At 42.2% G+C, this 20,489-nt stretch overlaps 2 protein-coding genes across 2 annotated transcripts; both read left to right on the plus strand.

The window, feature by feature from the left end:
• The first annotated feature begins 694 nt into the window (after positions 1-694).
• On the plus strand, positions 695-6,798 carry LOC143825511 (vomeronasal type-2 receptor 26-like). The gene is made up of 6 exons (XM_077313537.1): positions 695-906; positions 1,372-1,549; positions 2,283-3,125; positions 4,081-4,308; positions 5,411-5,537; positions 5,906-6,798. The coding sequence occupies exons 1-6, from the start codon at positions 695-697 to the stop codon at positions 6,796-6,798; spliced, it is 2,481 nt and encodes an 826-aa protein (XP_077169652.1).
• Positions 6,799-11,423: 4,625 nt separating this feature from the next.
• On the plus strand, positions 11,424-18,591 carry LOC143825512 (vomeronasal type-2 receptor 26-like). Its single transcript, XM_077313538.1, has 6 exons — positions 11,424-11,635; positions 12,221-12,401; positions 12,785-13,627; positions 15,488-15,715; positions 17,175-17,301; positions 17,663-18,591. The coding sequence occupies exons 1-6, from the start codon at positions 11,424-11,426 to the stop codon at positions 18,589-18,591; spliced, it is 2,520 nt and encodes an 839-aa protein (XP_077169653.1).
• Positions 18,592-20,489: the final 1,898 nt, after the last annotated feature.

The raw sequence follows: 20,489 nt of genomic DNA on the forward strand, positions 1-20,489 counted from the left end.
AGAAGTCTGCCCAGCGGATTTGCTTGGTGTTGAGGGTGCGCAGCTTGTGCAGAGCCTCCAGGTTCTTGTGATCGGTCCAGACATCAAAAGGTTCCTTGGACCCCTCAATCTTGAACCACTGTGATCTTGAAAGGTAACCAAAGAGACAGATAGCGAGGGGCTTGAAGCCTCAGCACTGCATTCCAACGACGGATAAGATGGGGGGAGGGGGTTGTGAAAGGGAGGCCAACATGGCTACCCACCTAAGCTTTGAAATTCAGACACAAGTAAAACCACTTTTCTCTTCCTATCCCCCTGAGAAGGATTGGAGAATATTTCTTCTACCACATTACTGATACGTTACGTTTCCAATCAATAATGCAGAGAAAATATAATGTTATGTGAGACCTGTCCTTCCCTCTAATTATACAATCATCTATGATTACTTCTACTTCTTCTCTGTCCCTAGAGAGTGCCCCTGACCATGAAAAATATCACAAAGAACTGATGCTTTTCCAGTAGAACTGTGTCTTTCGGGAGCAGAGACTGTCCTCCATTAAACTGGCTACTGTTCTTTCTTTTGATCATTTATTATCCTGTATGCTCACTCTTTGAGACTGTCATTCCCCATCAGGCTACAGAACAAAAGGATACTTGGATTCTAATGCAGGACCAGGATCTAACTGAGAGATGTTCCTGCCTGGTGGTGGTAACCATGATGTTGATCACAGTCCTCCTGCCTCACATATTGTCCAAGATGCAGACTGCTAACTGTGACTCCATTGGCAATGACCCTCTCCCTATTCTTCACCAGTATTACCAGCCGGGAGAGCACATGATTGGGGCCATTTTCTCTCAGATCTATGTGTGGTCCGGCCAGATAACCTTTGAAAAGCGTCCTTCTAATGATGTCTTTGATGACCTTATGTAAGAGGTTGTTTTTTTTAAATCCAAAGAATATAGCTTGCCCACCTAATAGTCTTAATACTGGGGGTTGGTATTTGCCATCTAGGCAATGAGAGATGTCTATTCCTTTCTTCCCACAAGAGGACAATTACATGTCCCGTGGTTCATCTGTCCCCATCAAAAGATAATCTTCCAGATTAGCATTCCTTTTCTTTAGGAGACACCAAAAGTTTGCTTTTGTGTAAGCATATTACTTCACTCATCTCAAGCAATGTGTTTAATGCAATACTTTGAAAACACTGAGCTTTAAAACACAGCAAGTATCATATTTGGAAGTGCATGTAGTGACACAGCATTTATCTCCCATTGCAGAGTAATCACTCATATATACCAGCATATCCTGGCCTTGGTGTTTGCTGTTCAGGAGATTAGTGAAAATCCCCAGATTTTGCCCAATGTCACGCTGGGCTTCCATATCTATAATGACTATTTCAGTGCAAGCAGGACCTATCAGTCCTCCATGGAAATTGCCTCCACCAAGGGCAGATTCGTCCCTAACTACCGCTGTGATACCCAGCATGAACTAGCTGCAGTCATTGGAGGACCTCAGTCTGATACCTGTGTCCATATGGACGCCATGCTATCTGCCTACAAGATCCCACAGGTATGCTATAAGCCAATATACCTGAAGTTTGTGTTTCTGGTTTGGAGTGACAAAAGACCTACCTTGTGTTCTTTATAAAGGTTAAATCATGACTCGCAGGGAGGGGGAAACTATTTTTTGTCCAATTCATCATAGTGATAAATGGACTAACGAACAACCAATGTTCCAGTCAAAGCGGGTGTACCATAGATTTATTAAAGGCATTTGTAGACCTGTAAGATTTATTTTGTGATCTGAGATGTAAAGAAATGTGTTTAGAAATAGCATTGTCGTGGAGGGAATGAGAAATCCTTAATTTTTTAGCAAGAAAATAAAAAGATGTTAGGAATCAGAGAAGTTGCTTTGATGTATAAAAAGGACAGCAATTTAAAGCCACATACAATGTGGATTTACATGCTGCCTGCAATTCCTACTCCCACAACTACCAGATTGCATTAGAAAAATGCCACAAAGTAAAACATTAAAGAAACAGTTGGGTGAAAGGGACCTCTGAGAGCTATAATATCCACAATGGTACAAAGAAATGGAGACATGGTATTAAATCCTCCAGAATCCTATTTCCATCTCTCTGAGAGCATAAAAAATAGCAAGGGGTGTTAGAGTTTTATAGTTTGCCATTTATGCACCATGGAATTTGTCTAGGATCTCAATTGGACCTACCATAACACAGATACCACAAACATTTTCCTTTGGAACCTCTTTGCTTTTTCACCTCTTTCCTATATTTCTTTAGCTCACGTATGGTTGTGCTCCAGTAACAAACAGAGCCGAAGCTGTTTTCTTCTACCAGACATTTCCAACTGAAGCTCTTCAACACATTGGGATTCTCAACTTACTAATGTATTTCGGGTGGACGTGGATTGGAGTGATCTCTCAAAATGAGATTAATGAATATGCAGAGAGGTTTGTTCAGAATGTATTGCCCATGTTTGCCCAAAGTGGCATCTGCTTTGATTTCATTGAGCGAACCCCCATATTATCATTTTCCACACAATCTGATGAAACCAAAAGCCATGTTGATAAAATAGGCAACATTATCATGAGAAGCTCAGCCAATGCTGTTCTAGTATATGGTGAAATTGATACCATGATTGTTTTGAGAATATTGCTCCACTTTTCAGAATTCGAGGGCCTAACAATGAAGACCAAAAGTAAACTCTGGATTCTGACAGCCCAGATGGCGTTCACATCCCTGCCCTTACAAAGGAACTGGGACATAGGTTTCCTCCATGGTGCTATATCCTTTTCCATTCACTCCAGGGAGCTTGTAGGATTTCGAAAATTTCTTCAGAGAAAAACCCCAGCCTCAGATAAACAAGATGGCTTCATCATGGATTTCTGGCAACAGACGTTTAGCTGCTCATTCCCCAAAACCACGGCAGACAACACAGATGAGGAGATGTGCACAGGGGAGGAGAAACTGGAAGCGGTTCCTGGGTCAGTGTTTGAAGTGAGCATGACAGGCCACAGCTACAGCATCTACAATGCAGTCTATGCTGTGGCACATGCTTTGGATGTCTTGCATTCATCCCATTTGAAACATGAGTCAAGGAGTCTTCGGAAGCACCTGTGGCAGGTAACATTCTGATGTAGATGCTATCAAAGAGCATAAATAATGGACTGGTTGTAAGGATCACAGATATATGATACCAACAGAGGAATTTTCCACCCACATGAGAAGCCTTCAACCAGCAGAAGACCCATTTGCCTCCACAAAAGTCCCCCCGTGCTTCAAAGAACATATCACTGTTGGTGGCAATGACCTGTGAGAAGAACCCCTACATTTTCCTCTTCACCACAAGTCATTTTCCATGGCAGAAGAAATCAATTCAAAGGAAACAAGTTTTTTTTTCAATTGCAGAAAGACTCCTTCTGTTTGAGAAAGGTCTCCTTTCTACCATCAAAAAGTGTGCATACATAGGATACCTGCTGAGGGTTGAAAAAGCCATGAGATCCAATATGCACTGGGTATTTGTGAAATGTAATAGGAGAAAAGATAGAAAATTTCACTATCTAAACAATGTCTTTGTCTTAACAGCTATTGCCAATACTAAATATTTGTGAAATTTAGTTGTAGAAAAGAGAGAATCAATTTTTTTGTCTTAACAGCTATTGCTAATATTCAAGTTATAACCATGTTATAACCATTCAAGTTATAACCATAATATTCAAGTTATAACCAAACAGTACATCTTAGTTGAAATATTAAATTCTTTCTTTCTTTCTTTCTTTCTTTCTTTCTTTCTTTCTTTCTTTCTTTCTTTCTTTCTTTCTTTCTTTCTTTCTTTCTTTCTTTCTTTCTTTCTTTCTTTCTTTCTTTCTTTCTTTCTTTCTTTTGCCCAATGTCACGCTGGGCTTCCACATCTATAATGACTATTTCAGTGCAAGCAGGACCTATCAGTCCTCCATGGAAATTGCCTCCACCAAGGGCAGATTCGTCCCTAACTACCGCTGTGATATCCAGCATGAACTAGCTGCAGTCATTGGAGGACCTCAGTCTGATACCTTTCTTTCTTTCTTTCCACTGTCAGCTCCACCACATTCTGAGAGGCATCTCCTTTAACAACAGTGCTGGGGAAAAAATCATTTTTGATCAAAATGGGCAATTAATAGCTGGATATGATATTCTCAACTGGGTCACATTCCCAAACCAGTCCTTCCTCCAAAACAAAGTTGGGAATATAATTCCCAAAACAGCCACAGGAGAAGTGTTCACCATTAATGAAGATGCTACTGTATGGCCTCAGGACTTTAACCAGGTATGGAGCATTTAATTTTGGGATTTATCATGTCATTTCTCTATTTAAGGGATTTGGTTGGTTCAGATAGCAACTTGTTTGAATTTGAATTCTCTATGTTAGATGAAATCTGCTCCTTGGATAATTCTCAGCCTCACACCCATACAAGGCAAGACATTGAAGCGACAACCTGCATATGGTGTACCTCATGGCTGAGTCCATATGCATAAGTGTCAAAAGCCCAAACTAGCTTTGATCTTGTCAGGTATCAGGAGCTTAGCCTGGGGTGCCCTGATTGCTTCTTCTGGGAGACTACAAAAGAAGTCCAGATCAAAATTTTTGCTGAAGTTATCCACATTTCAGTGGTTGGAGTAGCTTAGAGAGACAACAACCCTGCCTTTAAAGATGGTTTTATTTTACATTACACTGTCCCAGATTATTTATTAGCAGAACTAGGAAATAATAAATGAGCCTCTTGTGGCGCAGAGTGGTAAGGCAGCAGACATGCAATCTGAAAACTCATGAGGCTGGTAGTTCAATCCCAGCAGCCGGCTCAATGTTGACTCTGCCTCCCATCCTTCCGAGGTCGGTAAAATGAGTACCCGGCTTGCTGGGGGGTAAACGGTAATGACTGGGGAACCACCCTGTATTGAGTCTGCCATGAAAACACTAGATGGGGTCACCCCAAGGGTCAGACATGACCCGGTGCTTACACAGGGGATACCTTTAACTTTACCTTTAGGAAATAATAAAGACTTAAGAGAGTGGGTTTACTTCCAGGATATAAAAATTGATAGATCTTTAATTGTGCAGTCCATGTGTGCTCCGTGGTTTAAGGCCCTTAAAAAAGATTACAGCAGAGGATCACATATTCCCAGCGGGGTTCATGACATGCTCCTTTACATTGCAAAAAAGGGGAGGGCAACCAGCGGGCTGCTTAGGATTGGCTCTTCCCATGCTGGGCCAACCCTCTGGTAGCAGGTTTTGTGTGATGTAATTAAAAACTGTGGCTGAATTTAAGCCAAAGTGTCGGTAGTCATGTCTTTCTTCCGCCAACACTGTCCTCCTGCCTGCCAATCTTCACAAACATGCAATGAAATCCTTCTCTTACATTTTTGGACAGACACCTCCACTTTCCTTGTGTAATAACAAGTGCAGTCCTGGTTATGGGAGGAGAGAAAAAGAAGGAAAGCCTTTTTGCTGCTATGATTGTCTCCCGTGCCCCGTTGGGAAGATTTCCAATCAGAAGGGTAAGAAGCATTGTGGTTCTTACCCCAGCATACTTTCTTCAAAATGGATTGACTCACATCACAATGGTGCTAATTGCTGGTGAGATGTTACCGTGAGATTCAATCGTTGTGAGGTGGGTAGTAATGTTCACAATACCTTGTTTGACTGAAAGAATAAAACACATAGCAGTGGATCAAGAGAGCATGGAAGTAGCGCTGAGCCTTGCATGTTGATATCAAGAATGAGTAGACTCCTTCCATTTGGTGAACTCTCGTATTAATCTCCAAACTCTTACAATTTCTGATTAGTGGTACATTGTAGATGGAAATCCATGCGGAAAAAGCAGCCCAATTATTGTCTCAGTTTACAGAAATCATTTCTCTTTCAGATACGGATGACTGCTTTGAGTGTCCAGAAGATCATTATCCAAACCATGAGCAAAACTCATGCCTGCCCAAAGTTATAAGCTTCCTGTCTTATGAAGAACCTTTGGGGATCAGTCTGTCCATTTTTGCCCTCTCCTTTTCTATCGTCGCAGCTTTGGTGCTTAGGATCTTCATCCTAAACTGGACCACTCCCATAGTCAAAGCCAATAATCAGAACCTCACCTACACAATCCTCATCTCTCTCCTGCTCTCCTTCCTTTGTCCTTTGCTCTTCATTGGCCAGCCTCACAAGGTGACATGTCTCCTTCGACAGCCGGCTTTTGGTATTATCTTCTCCGTGGCAATTTCTTCTGTGTTGGCCAAAACTATCATTGTGATTCTAGCTTTCAAGGCCACCACACCGGGGTCAAGGCTGAGGAAGTGGATGGGGGAACGTTTGACGGCCTCCATTGTTGTTTTCTGCTCCATTGTCCAAGCCACCATTTGCATTGTGTGGCTAGTAACATCTCCCCCCTTCCCAGATTTGGACGCATACTCAGTAACAGGAGAAATCCTTGTGGAATGTAATGAAGGGTCCGTGACCATGTTTTATTGTGTCTTGGGCTACATGGGCTTTCTGGCCATGGTGAGTTTCACCGTCGCTTTCCTAGCCAGGAACTTACCCAGCAGTTTCAATGAAGCCAAATTCATCACTTTCAGTATGCTGGTCTTTTGCAGTGTTTGGCTTTCCTTTGTTCCAAGCTATCTCAGCACCAAAGGGAAGTTGATGGTGGCTGTGGAGGTCTTCTCCATCCTGGCCTCCAGCTCTGCATTGCTGAGTTGTATATTTTTCCCCAAATGCATTATCATTATTTGTAGGCCTGATCTAAATAGGAGGGAATGTTTGATAAACTGAAACATATAAATGTTGTGTTACTATGTCTGGTGCTCTAAGTCATAATTCAAGGTTTGCATAGAATGGAATTTTTCTGATGGCTTCAATCTATGGTTCTCAGAAACCAGTAAAGTTTTCTTGGGAAGGGAATTCAGAAGGAATAACATCATTGCTATGGCATTATTTCTGTTCCATGAAAAAGCCAAGAAGAATGGGTTTGAAAGTGTCTAGAAACATACATATCGATGTGCTTGAGCCCTCTCTAACTTCTATCCCATTCCTAGAGATGTAAGACGAGAGGCAAAGTGTGTTAATCCAGCTCCAATACTGATACTGTGCAATGTCACGTATATATATAAATAATAAGACCATGATGCTGCAATCCTATTTTGCAGAACCCAGTGTTGACGTGGCATGAGAGATTGTGACCAGGCTATGGTAAGGTTGGATGGTTGCACTAAAAGAACTGGCCCCTCCAAGGTTCTTGATCCTACCTACATCAGTCTGGAGAGGGAAGGAAAGATGGCAATATTTGTCCAGAAGATTTTCTCCTATACATAAACCAAAAGATATAAATGTTGTGTTTCTATCTCTGGTGCTTTAGGTCATAATTCAAGGTTTGCATAGAGTAGGATTTTTTCTGACTGCTTCCATCTAGTGTTGTCAAGATCTGGAAGCCAGAAAATTCTGTCAGATGGTGTCATGAACCCCTGGTTCCTGCCCCACTCATCCTCTTCTTAGACTGCTAATTTCCAAAACCTCCCGGAAGCTCCTGCCCCACTCTGGCATCACACTCGAGCCCAGGAGCACTTCCCCCCTCCCTTCCCCTCCCCTCAGCTATCCATTTCAAAGACTCATTTGGCTCCAGTGCCTCTCCGTTCTTTCAAGGTTACTTCCTTCAGCTAGGCTAAATAACAGCTACAGGAAAGCACCTTTGCACCTTCCTTCTGTCCAAGGATATCAAAGGCTTTTGTGAATCTTGTTTTCCGGTGTGAATGCACAGTTCTTTCCCAAGTAGTTTATTGCCATTTTCCCACCGCCCTAGTATTAAGGTTGACCATCCGGTTATCAAAAACTGTTTCTGTGAGCATATGCAAAGTGTGGACTCAGAATGCTGACTTCCTCAATACAGGACTTTTGCTTAAAGCTTCAACCTGAAGCCCGAGAGTGATGTCTTGGATGTGAGTTTGCTGGGTCTCATCCTCTTGGTTCCTGTCAGATAGCTCTATTTAAAAACTACCAAGCAAGGAGAACCCACCACCTCCCAAGAAATCCTGTTACACTGAGGAACGGCTCCATCAGGAACTTCTTCTGGATGTTTAGCCGAAAATTATTTTGAACTAATTTCAACCCATTGGTTCTGGTCTGACCCACTGGGGAAACAGAAAGAAGCTCTGCTCCATCCTCTACATGACAGCCTTTCAAGTACCTGAAGATGGCTGTCATATGACCTCTTAGTTATCTTTCTCCAGGCTAAACAGACCAAGCTCCTTCAGTCTTTTCCTCATGCAACTTTGTCCTGTCTTATTATACAATTTGTAAATAATTTATATGCAATACAGTTGTTTGTTGATGCTTTTTGTAGAACCCCCACACTGGTGGGATTTTAAAGTTATTGGGAAAAGAAACAATTCATATATCTACACACACACACACACAATATGTATGCTTAACTCTGCTAAACTTGCACAGCAATCTTAGGCTGGTCATTTTAGAAGGAAGTTTAATGTTATTCACAAGGCTGAATCCTCCGGAAGTGTTCTTGCAATATATATAATGGCTACAGCTAATGGCTATATGATGGCTGATATTTAGAGGAGCAAGAAACTTAGCAGCACATCCTGGCCTTGGAATTAGCAAAAATGAGTGTACACAGGAGCCTGCCCTTCTTTCCCCTCCCCCCCCCTGGGAGGGCATGTATTGTCAGAAACCCTCATTTGTTTCTGCCATGATTATATTTTGCTTTAAGTTAGAGTAGTTAGATAGCCTGATGTAATCCAGATTGTGGCCTGATGTAATCCAGATGCCTTTGCTTGACACCCCAAGGTTGATTTCCTGGTGTTATATTTGACGCATCCAATCCTCCACATACATTCCTCACCCCATCCCTTTTAGTGCCCTCTAGTTTACCTAAGTCTTCCTGGCCCTTGAAGCCCAACCTGTTATCTCATAGTTATGACTCCTTTGAACTGTGCTTGGTTTGAGTTCCCAAGGGAGGCGGAGCCCCTTTATCAATTATCCTATCCCTTGTGAATCAGTTCTTACTATGATTTCAAAGTTCTGCAGGGCCTGCCTGCAAAAAGGAGCTCTTCTGCCAGGCATTTGGTTGAGACGAGACATAACCAACAGGGACTGAAGGGCCCCTGCTCCCCCCCCCTCAGAACTCCACCAGAATACTCTGGACCTCTTTGCACTGTTACACTGTTGCATTGTTTATATTGTTTATACTGTTATATTGTTATATGGTTACAACTATTAGTTATTAATATTATGGTAAGGTTATTCATATGTTATAGACTGTTTCATGTACAGTTCTTATGTTCCGTGTAAACCGCCCTGAGCCTCCAGGGAGGGCGGTAAAAAGGTAAAGGTAAAAGTAGCCCCTGTGCAAGCACCGAGTCATGTCTGACCCTTGGGGTGACGCCCTCCAGCGTTTTCATGGCAGACTCAATACAGGGTGGTTTGCCAGTGCCTTCCCCAGTCATTACCATTTACCCCCCAGCAAGCTGGGTACTCATTTTACCGACCTCGGAAGGATGGAAGACTGAGTCGACCTTGAGCCGGCTGCTGGGATCGAACTCCCAGCCTCATGGGCAGAGCTTTCAGACTGCATGATTGCTGCCTTACCACCCTGCGCCACAAGAGGCTCTTGTGGGAGGGCGGTATATAAATATAATAAATAAACTAACAAACAAACAAATAAAAGGTACTTGTATTTCTAGTGCAAGTACCTTTATCAATTACCCTAACCATTGTGATCAGTTCTGACTATGACTTGAATGTAAAAGATACTTGCATTTCAAATAAATAAACTTTTCTTCAAGGAGTTTACTTATTTAGAATTCAGTGTCCCTCACAGGAATACACAGTCATGGGTTCCCCCTAAGTAGGGCTGAGGGCTACTGTCACCGTTGCCCATTGACTACGACCACCCCTCGCTGCAATCTGAAGCAACATTATAGGTTCTTAGTGTAGGGAAATCAGTGGTCACAGATGGGTATAGCTTTGCTCAGGATCACACATTGAAATACAAAACATACTTTGCATCCAGTGGCAGCTTTAAGACCAACAAAGCTATATACAAGATGTAAGCTGGCATGTGCATAAACACTTCTTCGGAGATTTCATTTTCTTCAGTTATCTCAAGAAGTGAGCTTGCACACAAAAGATAATATCTTGAATAATACTTCGTTGGTCTTAAAGTTGGCACTGGAGTCTTATTTGTACTGCAGAATCCCCAAAGGTATTGATGGCCAGAAACAAATGGTTGTTGTGGGTTTTCTGGGCTCTGTGGCCATTATCCAGTAGTTTCCCGAGAAATGTCAAGTTTCTTCAGTTGCCCAAAAAACACAGTCTCTGACTTGGTGCATAAGATGTGTTTATTCCAATGCAAGAAAGTTAACCCAACAGGTCCCTTGTTGGAACTGGGGAGCAATAGAAGCAGCACAGCATCTAACTACTCTGCCCACACCCTCTTCCTTAAGAACCAGAGAAATGTGGCAGATTTTGAAAGGTAACCGACCAGGCAGATAGCAAGGGGCTCGAGGCCGTGGCACTGCATTCCGAAGACAGGGAAGATGGGAGGGGGGCAGGTGTGAAAGGGAGAAAGTGGGAAAGGAAGCTGGGTAGGATAAACTCTCTGGATCTACATAGAGAAGGAAGGGAAGGTACCTGGGAGTAATACACTCACTGAATCTATGCAGCAAATCAGATTACACATCAAACAGAATCAAAACAAATGGCAGAAGAATTTGACAGGCTGGAATTTTCAGAGGTGATGCATGGCAAGTTGGGAATCTCTCCATGTCAAAGTACCACAGAAAACATTTGCCTCTTGCTGTATCCTACTTTTCTAGTTGCCAGAATTACTGGTGAAACATCAGGGACTAAAAGTACTAGACAAAAGCCACATATCCACCCAAACCCATAACAATCAGTTTGTTCTGCTACTTCAGACCAACATGGCAGCCCACCCAAACTTTGAAATTCAAACACAGATGATGCTATTTTTCTCTTGCTATCCTCCTGAGAAGGATTGGACAATATTTCTTCTACAACATGACTACTATGTTATTTTTCCAGTCAAAATTGCAAAGAAAATATAATGTTACGTGAGAGCTGTCCTTCCCTGTAATTATCCAATCATCTATGATTACTTCTACTTCTTCTCTGTCCCCAGTGAGTGCCCCAGATCATGAACAATATCACAAAGAACTGACGCTTTTCCAATAGAACTGTGTCTTTCAGGAGCAGAGACTGTCCTCCATTAAACTGGCCACTGTTCTTTCTTTTGATCTTTTATTATCCTGTATGCCCACTCTCCAAGACTGGACATTCCCCATCAGGCTGCAGAACACAGGGATACGTGGATCCTAATGCAGGATCAGGATCTAAATGAGAGATGTCCCTGTGTGCTGGTGGTAACCATGATGTTGATCTTAATCCTCCTGCCTCATGTACTGTCCAAGATGCAGATTGCTAACTGTGACACCATTGGCGAAGACCCTCTCCCTATTCTTCACCAGTATTACCAGCCGGGAGAGCACATGATTGGGGCCATTTTCTCTCAGATCTACGTGTGGTCCGGCCAGATAATCTTTGAAAAGCGTCCTTCTAATGATGTCTTTGATGAACTTATGTAAGAGGTTGTTTTTTAAATCGAAATAATATATCTTGCTCACCTAATAGTCTTAATACTGGGGGTTGGTTTTTGCCATCTAGGCTGGGAGGGATGTCTATTCCTTTCTTCCTACAAGAGGACAACTTACATGTCCCTTGGTTCATCTATCCTCATCTAAAGGTAAATTTCTCATTCGCCTTTGTCTAAAATGCAAAAGAAGTTAATGCTACTTCAACAATCCAACACACATCTCAATCTGTTTTGTCAATGACACATTTCCCTTTAAACGCTTCTGTTAGTAAGGGTGTGTCTGTCTTCCAGATTAGCATTCCTCTTCTTTAGAAAAAGTTTGCTTTTGCGTATCAATATAACTTTACTCATCTCAAGCAACATCTTTAATGCAACATATTTTGAAAACACCAAACATTAAAACACAGCAATTATCGTATCTGTAAGTGTATGTAGTGACACTGCATGTATCTCCCATTGCAGAGTAATCACTCATATCTACCAGCATATCCTGGCCTTGGTGTTTGCTGTTCAGGAGATTGGTGAAAATCCCCAGATTTTGCCCAATGTCACGCTGGGCTTCCACATCTATAGTGACTATTTCAGTGCAAGCAAGACCTATCAGTCCTCCATGGAAATTGCCTCCACCAAGGGCAGATTCATCCCTAACTACCGCTGTGATACCCAGCATGAACTAGTTGCAGTCATTGGAGGACCTCAGTCTGAAACCTGTATCCATATGGACACCATGCTATCTGCCTACAAGATCCCACAGGTATGCTATAAGCCAATACACCTGAAGTTTGTGTTTCTGGGTTGGAGTGACCCTTGTGAAATTCAAAAGACCTACCTTGTGTTCTTTATAAAGGTTAAGTCATGACTCAAGGGTGAAAATCTATCTAAATTTGTCCAATTCATCATAGTGATAAATGGACTAACGAACAACCAATGTTCCAGTCAAAGCGGGTGTACCATAGATTTATTAAAGGCATTTTGTAGACCTGTAAGATTTGTTTTGTGATCTGAGATGTAAAGAAATGTGTTTAGAAATAGCAAGCTAAGTACAGTTAGTTGGAAAAGCCTTGATTTTTTTAGCAAGAAAATCAAAAGATGTTAGGAATCTTTTTGCTTTTTCATCTCTTTCCTATATTTCTTTAGCTTACATATGGTTGTGCTCCAAAAACAGACCGAGCCGAAGCCGTTTTCTTCTACCAGACATTTCCAACTGAAGCTCTTCAACATGTTGGGATTCTCAATTTACTAATGTATTTCAGGTGGACGTGGATTGGAGTGATCTCTCAAAATGAGATTAAAGAATTTGCAGAGAGATTTGTTCAGAATGTGCTGCCCATGTTTGCCCAAAGCGGCATCTGCTTTGATTTCATCGAGCAAACCCCCATATTATCATTTTCCACACAGTCTGCTGAAACCAAAAACCATGTTGATAAAATAGGCAGCGTTATCATGAGAAGCTCAGCCAATGCTGTGCTTGTATATGGTGAAATCGATACCATGATTCTTTTAAGAATATTGCTCCACCTTTCAGAATTTGAGGGCCTAACAATGAAGACCAAAAGTAAACTCTGGATTCTGACAGCCCAGATGGCGTTCACATCCCTGCCCTTACAAAGGAACTGGGACATAGGTTTCCTCCATGGTGCTATATCCTTTGCCAGTCACTCCAGGGAGATTGTAGGATTTCGAAAATTCCTTCAGAGAAAAACCCCAGCCTCAGATAAACAAGATGGCTTTATCATGGATTTTTGGCAACAGACATTTAACTGTTTATTCTCCAAAACCATGGCAGACAACACAGATGAGAAGATATGCACAGGGGAGGAGAAACTGGAAGTGCTTCCAGGATCAGTATTTGAATTGAGCATGACCGGCCACAGCTACAGCACCTACAATGCAGTCTATGCTATTGCACATGCTTTGCATGACATGCGTTTATCCCATTGGAAACACAAGTCAAGGGTACATATAAATCAGCCATGGCAGGTAACAATCCAAATACACCAGTTTAGGATCTGGCAATCTGACTCCCTCATATTTTTCAGCCATAGATTCTACTCTATGGAACGGTCACCTAGAGCCTAGGTAGTCAACCTGTGGTTGTCCAGATGTCCATGGACTACAATTCCCATGATCCCCTGCTGGCAAATGCTGGCAGGGGCTCTTGGGAATTGTAGTCCATGGACATCTGGAGGATCACAGGTTGACTACCCCTGACCTAGAGATCACCAATGGGTGCTGATTCCAGAGGTTTTGGGAAAAGGAATGGTATAAATGAAGTATACCTTAATGATGCATCTTCAGCATTTTCCTTTGCATCTGCTAGTTTGTTAGTATAATATCCAATGCAATGTGGATCTAGTTTAATAGAAGTGATATTGGTGCTTAACTGGCTTCTCTATGAGACACTTCACTGGGTGCAGTTATTGCTTCTATAAGGGCTTTTAAGCACGTTTGTCAAAATAATGGCACGTATCCTACACAGAAATGCTTAATAGTATATTGTAGCTCACCTGCCCACCTCACCTTCAAGCCATCTCGTCCTTTCCAGCCACCTTTTCATGCATTTTGCCTTCCTCGGCAGCAGTTGGAAAAGAAAGAAGAGGGAGCAATGCACTGGCACGTGCCTTGCAGGGGCTTGTCACTCACTGTAGGAAACCAATCCCCAGCCGGCATATCCTGTCGATTTCTATAAGTACCTCGAAGAGGCCTGTCACTCAGTGCAGGCAACCAATCCCCTTCCGGCATATCTGGTTGGTGCTTAAAAGGTACCGCAATGGCCATAAATGTTGTTTTTAAAAACTACTAATTATTCATTGCAATGTGTATGCACGGAAGCATAGACGCATAGCATTTCTTAAAGTTTTTAAACACCTGCATCCGTAGCTGCCTATGTGTTGCTCCACACGCATTACCATTTTTTTAAAGACATGACCTCCCATGCCCGGTAACGCTGGAGAGGGAGGTGGGTGTAAGGGCAGGACAAAGCTAGGTGGACTATAACAAATTTCACCCTCTGAACGTCCTTTCGATTGGTAGCAGGCTGGAGGTTTGCAGGTTTAAGGCACATTTTAGGGTGGAGAATCCACTTTCTGTGAGTCCCAAAGATGCGGAGGAATCCCATCATGGAGGAAATGGCGAGCCAGCCACCAGAGGTAGGCGACGTCATATAGAGCAGGGGTAGTCAACCTGTGGTCCTCCAGATGTTCATGGACTACAATTCCCATGAGATTCATGGGAACTGTAGTCCATGGACATCTGGAAGACCACAGGTTGACTACCCCTGATATAGGGGCCTGGCATGTGCAGCCTGCCTTCAGAGGCTATATAGCTACATTCCTCACATGAGGAAAAGCCCTAAGTTTTTGGCTCTGGGATTAACTTTTCGTACCCTTAAACTAGCATCCATAGAAGGCCTCCTGTGCTACAGGAGCCTATCACAGTTTGTAGCATTGAACTGTTAGATGTAACCCTACATTTTCCTCTTCACCACAAGTCATTTTCCATGGCAGAATGAATCAATTAAAGGGAAACAATTTATTTTTTGAATGGAGAAAGACTTCTTCTGTTTGAGATAGGTCTCCTTTCTACCATCAAAAAGTGTGCATACATAGGATACTTGCTGAGGGTTGAAAAAGCCATGAGATCCAATATGAACTATTTGTGAAATGTAATTGTAGAAAAGATAGAAAATGTCACTATCTAAGCAATTTCTTTGTCTTAACAGCTATTGCTAATACTCAAGTTATAGCCATGCAGAATGCTTTCTATGAGTCAAAAACAGTACATGTTGGTTGAAATATTAAATTCATCATTTCTTTCATTCATTGATTCTTTCTTTCTCAGCTCCACCACATTCTGAGAGGCATCTCCTTTAACAACAGTGCTGGGGAAAAAATCACTTTTGATACAAATGGGCAATTAATAGCTGGATATGATATTCTCAACTGGGTCACATTCCCAAACCAGTCCTTCCTGCAAATCAAAGTTGGGAACATAATTCCCAAAACAGACGCAAGAGAAGTGTTCACCATTAATGAAGATGCTACTGTATGGCCTCAGAACTTTAACCAGGTATGGATCATTTAATGTTAGGATTTATTATTTCCTTTCTTCAGTTAAGTGGTTCATACAGTGACTTTTATCTGAGTTTGAATTCTGTGCATTAGATTAGCGATCCCCAACCTGCGGGCGACGGACCACATGTGGTCCTTTGACTAATTGGAAGTGGGCCCCGAAGGACGCCTTCTCCACCCACCCCGGCCCTTTACTTCATCCCCCCCGGCCCTTTACAACACACATCGGGTGTCATTGTCTCCCATCACTCCCAGATGGGACTATCTCGTTGCAGAGAAACAAGCTCAGGGTTCCCATTGATTTGTCATTGTCATGAGTTAAAATTTCCATGAAAATAAAATGTTCCTTATGTTCATTGTTGTGGCGTGTCTGTATCTTATTTTGAAGGGGTGTTTGAACATTACCATAGCGATCAGAGAGCATTAGGGCAGTGGTTCAGAGTAAAGGAGTAAACTTCCCCCCCCCCACTGGGCCTCTGAAAAAGCCGTTGAGTGGTCCCTGGTGAGTGGTCCCCAGTGTTGAGTGGTCCCCGGTGATAAAAAGGTTGGGGACCACTGCATTAGATGAAAGCCGTTCCTTGGATAATTCTCAGCCTCACACTCATACAAAGAAAGACATTGAAGCGACAACCTGCATATGGTATACCTTATTGCTGAGTTCATATGCATAAGTCCCAAAAGCTTTGATCTTGTCAGGTATCGGGAGTTTAGCCTGGGGTGCCCTGATTGCGTCTTCTGGAAGACCCCAAAACAAGTCCAGATCAAAATTATTGCTGAAATTATCCAAATTTCAGAGGGCAGAGTAGCTTACAGAGACAACAACCCTCAGCTTTGCCCTTTCCTGTGCCAACCGAACAGTTTTGTTGCTTAGTCTAGCACCTACAATGTTGGGGTCCACCACTGAAACTCTGAGATAATCTGGTATAACTCCAAGACGGAATTCCCTTAAAGTTGTAACATTCACTGATGTCCCTAATCCTTTTTCACTATGGACCTCAGGATTGCACAGAGATATAATCAGTAGACAAACATTACAAAAGGGAACTCCACTTCAGAAGATTTAGTAAGTTCCAAACCAATGTCCAAGCTAGAACTTAAGATGTTAAAGGGGAACATGCCAAGGAAGAATCAGGAAAAAAAACACATCAATGAAAACTAACTGGTAGCACCTAAATCTAGAAAATGGTGCTGAAGTAATGTGGAATCAGTTTCAAAAATATAGTGCTGTATGAAGTCTTGAGTACGTGTGCATTTTTTCCAAGGATCCTTTTTTGTATGGGCATCTCGTGTAAATGTGCTAGTTCAAACTATCTTTTGCATAGTTTTGTCAAGATTTGTTCCTTATGCCATTCCCTATTTAACTTTTGAGAAGCACAATTTACCTAACACTGAAAAGAAAAAGCTGATAAAATGGTCAAAAACATGCAATGAAATCCTCCTTTTATGCTTTTGGACAGACACCTCCACTTTCCTTGTGTAATAACAAGTGCAGTCCTGGTTATGGGAGGAGAGAAAAAGAAGGAAAGCCATTTTGCTGCTATGATTGTCTCCCGTGCCCCATTGGGAAGATTTCCAACCAGAAGGGTAAGAAGCATTGTGGTTAATACAGCATACATTCTTCAAAATGGATTGACTCACATCACAATGTTGCTAATTGCTGGTGAGATGATTCAGTGAGATTCAATCGTTGTGAGGTGGGTAGTAATGTTCACAATACCTGGTTTGACTCAAAGAATAACACAGAAGTAGATCAAGAGAGCATGGAAGTAGCCTTGCATTTTGATATCAAAAATGAGTAGACACCATCCGTTTGGAGACCTCTAATTTTTCACATTAATCTTCAAACTTTTACAATTTCTGATTAGTAGTACATTGTAGATGGAATTCCATGAGAAGAAAGCACCCCAATGATTGTCTCAATTTAAATAATTCATTTATTTTTTAGATACAGATGACTGTTTTGAGTGTCCAGAAGATCATTATCCAAACCATGAGCAAAACTCATGCCTGCCCAAAGTTATAAGTTTCCTGTCTTATGAAGAACCTTTGGGGATCAGTCTCACTATTTTTACCCTCTCCTTTTCTATCATCACAGCTTTGGTGCTTAGGATCTTCATCCTAAACTGGAACACTCCCATAGTCAAAGCCAATAACCGAAACCTCACCTACACGATCCTCATCTCTCTCCTGCTCTCCTTCCTTTGTCCTTTGCTCTTCATTGGCCAAGCTCACAAGGTGACATGTCTCCTTAGACAACCAGCTTTTGGTATTATCTTCTCCGTGGCAATTTCTTCTGTGTTGGCCAAAACTATCATTGTGATTCTAGCTTTCAAGGCCACCACACCGGGGTCAAGGCTGAGGAAGTGGATGGGGGAACGTTTGACGGCCTCCATTGTTGTTTTCTGTTCCATTGTCCAAGCCACCATTTGCATTGTGTGGCTAGTAACATCTCCCCCCTTCCCAGATTTGGACGCATACTCAGTAACAGGAGAAATCCTTGTGGAATGTAATGAAGGGTCCGTGACCATGTTTTATTGTGTCTTGGGCTACATGGGCTTTCTGGCCATGGTGAGTTTCACCGTCGCTTTCCTAGCCAGGAACTTACCCGACAGTTTCAATGAGGCTAAATTCATCACCTTCAGCATGCTGGTCTTTTGCAGTGTTTGGCTTTCCTTTGTTCCAAGCTATCTCAGCACCAAAGGGAAATTGATGGTGGCTGTAGAGGTCTTCTCCATCCTGGCCTCCAGCTCTGCACTGCTGAGTTGTATATTTTTCCCCAAATGCTTTGTCATTATTTGTAGGCATGATCTAAATAGGAGGGAATGTTTGATAAACCGAAACATAAATGTTGTGTTACTTTCTCTGGTGCTCTAGGTCATAATTCAAGGTTTGCATAGAATGGAATTTTTCTTACTGCTTCCATTTAGGGTTGTCGGGAGCTAGAAACCAGGAAAAGTCTTGGGGAACGGTCATAATGGAATAATATCACTAGTATGGCATTATTTCAGTTCCATGAAAAAGCCAAAAAGTAGGAGGTTTGAAAGGGTCTAGAGACAAACATATTGATGTTCTTGATCCCTTTCTAACTTCTATAACATTCCTAATGCTGCAGGAGGAGAGGTAAAGTGGTTTGGTTAATTCATACAGTGACTTGTATTTGAGTTTTAATTCTGTGCATTAGATGAAAGCCGTTCCTTGGATAATTCTCAGCCTCACACTCATACAAAGAAAGACATTGAAGCGACAACCTGCATATGGTGTACCACATTGCTGAGTTCATATGCATAAGTCTCAAAAGCCCAAACTAGCTTTGATCTTGTCAGGTATTGGGAGTTTAGCCTGGGGTGCCCTGATTTCTTCTTCTGGGAGACCACAAAAGAAGTCCAGATCAAAATTATTGCTGAAATTATCCAAATTTCAGAGGTCAGAGTAGCTTACAGAGACAGCTATCCTCAGCTTTGCCCTTTCCTGTGCCAACCAAACAATTTACTTGCTTAGTCTAGTACCTGCAATGTTGGGGTCCACCACTGAAACTCTAAGATAATCTGGAATACCTCCAGGACTCCTTTCCCCCCAGCCCTAGTATTAAGGTTGACCATCCAGTGTCTCTGTCAAAAACTGTTTCTGTGAGCATATGCAAAGTGTGGACTCAGAATGCTGACTTCCTCAATACAGGACTTTTGCTTAAAGCTTCAACCTGAAGCCTGAGAGTGATGTCTTGGATATGAGTTTGATGGGACTCATCCTCTTGGTTCCTGTCAGATGGCTCTGTTTAAAAACTACCAAACAAGGAGAACCGACCACCTCCCAAGAAATCCTGTTACACTGAGGAACGGCTCCATCAGGAACTACTTCTGGATGTTTAGCCGAAAATTATTTTGAACTAATTTCAACCCATTGCTTCTGGTCCGACCCCCTAGGGAAACAGAAAGAAGCTCTGCTCCATCCTCTACATGACAGCCTTTCAAGTACCTGAAGATGGCTGTCATATGACCTCCTAGTTGTCTTTCTCCAGGCTAAACAGACCAAACCGCCCTGAGCCTCCAAGTAGGGCGGTATATAAATATAATAAATAAACAAACAAACAAACAAATAAAAGGTACTTGTATTTCTAGTGCAAGTTTGTGATCAGTTCTGACTATGACTTGAATGTAAAAGATACTTGCATTTCAAATAAATAAACTTTTCTTCAAGGAGTTTACTTATTTAGAATTCAACGTCTCTCACAGGAATACACAGTCATGGGTTCCCCCTAAGTAGGGCTGAGGGCTACTGTCACCGTTGCCCATTGACTACGACCACCCCTCACTGCAATCTGAAGCAACATTATAGGTTCTTAGTGTAGGGAAATCAGTGGTCACAGATGGGTATAGCTTTGCTCAGGATCACACATTGAAATACAAAACATACTTTGCATCCAGTGGCAGCTTTAAGACCAACAAAGCTGCATCCAAGATGTAAGCTATCATGTGCATGAACACTTCTTCGGAGATTTCATTTCCTTCAGTTATCTAGACAAGTGAGCTTGCACACAAAAGCTAATATCTTGAATAATACTTTGTTGCTCTTAAAGTTGGCACTGGAGTCTTATTTGTCCTGCAGAATCCCCAAAGGTATTGATGGCCAGAAACAAATGGTTCTTTGGGTTTTCTGGGCTCTGTGGCCATGATCCAGTATTTTCCCGAGAAATGTCAAGTTTCTTCAGTTGCCCAAAAAACACAGTCTCTGACTTGGTGCATAAAAGGTAAAGGTAAAGGTATCCCCTGTGCAGG

Source organism: Paroedura picta, chromosome 16 (assembly GCF_049243985.1).
Source record: "Paroedura picta isolate Pp20150507F chromosome 16, Ppicta_v3.0, whole genome shotgun sequence".
In the NCBI taxonomy this organism is placed as follows: Eukaryota; Metazoa; Chordata; class Lepidosauria; order Squamata; family Gekkonidae; genus Paroedura; species Paroedura picta.

Coding starts and splice junctions, on each gene's coding strand:
- LOC143825512 (XM_077313538.1), top strand. CDS start 11,424: ATGATGTTGATCTTAATCCTCCTGCCTCATGTACTGTCCAAGATGCAG. Junction 12,402..12,784: donor CTGCCTACAAGATCCCACAG/GTATGCTATAAG, acceptor ATATTTCTTTAG/CTTACATATGGTTGTGCTCC. Junction 15,716..17,174: donor GGCCTCAGAACTTTAACCAG/GTATGGATCATT, acceptor GCTTTTGGACAG/ACACCTCCACTTTCCTTGTG.
- LOC143825511 (XM_077313537.1), top strand. CDS start 695: ATGATGTTGATCACAGTCCTCCTGCCTCACATATTGTCCAAGATGCAG. Junction 907..1,371: donor GATGTCTTTGATGACCTTAT/GTAAGAGGTTGT, acceptor TATCTATAATGA/CTATTTCAGTGCAAGCAGGA. Junction 5,538..5,905: donor GAAGATTTCCAATCAGAAGG/GTAAGAAGCATT, acceptor TTTCTCTTTCAG/ATACGGATGACTGCTTTGAG.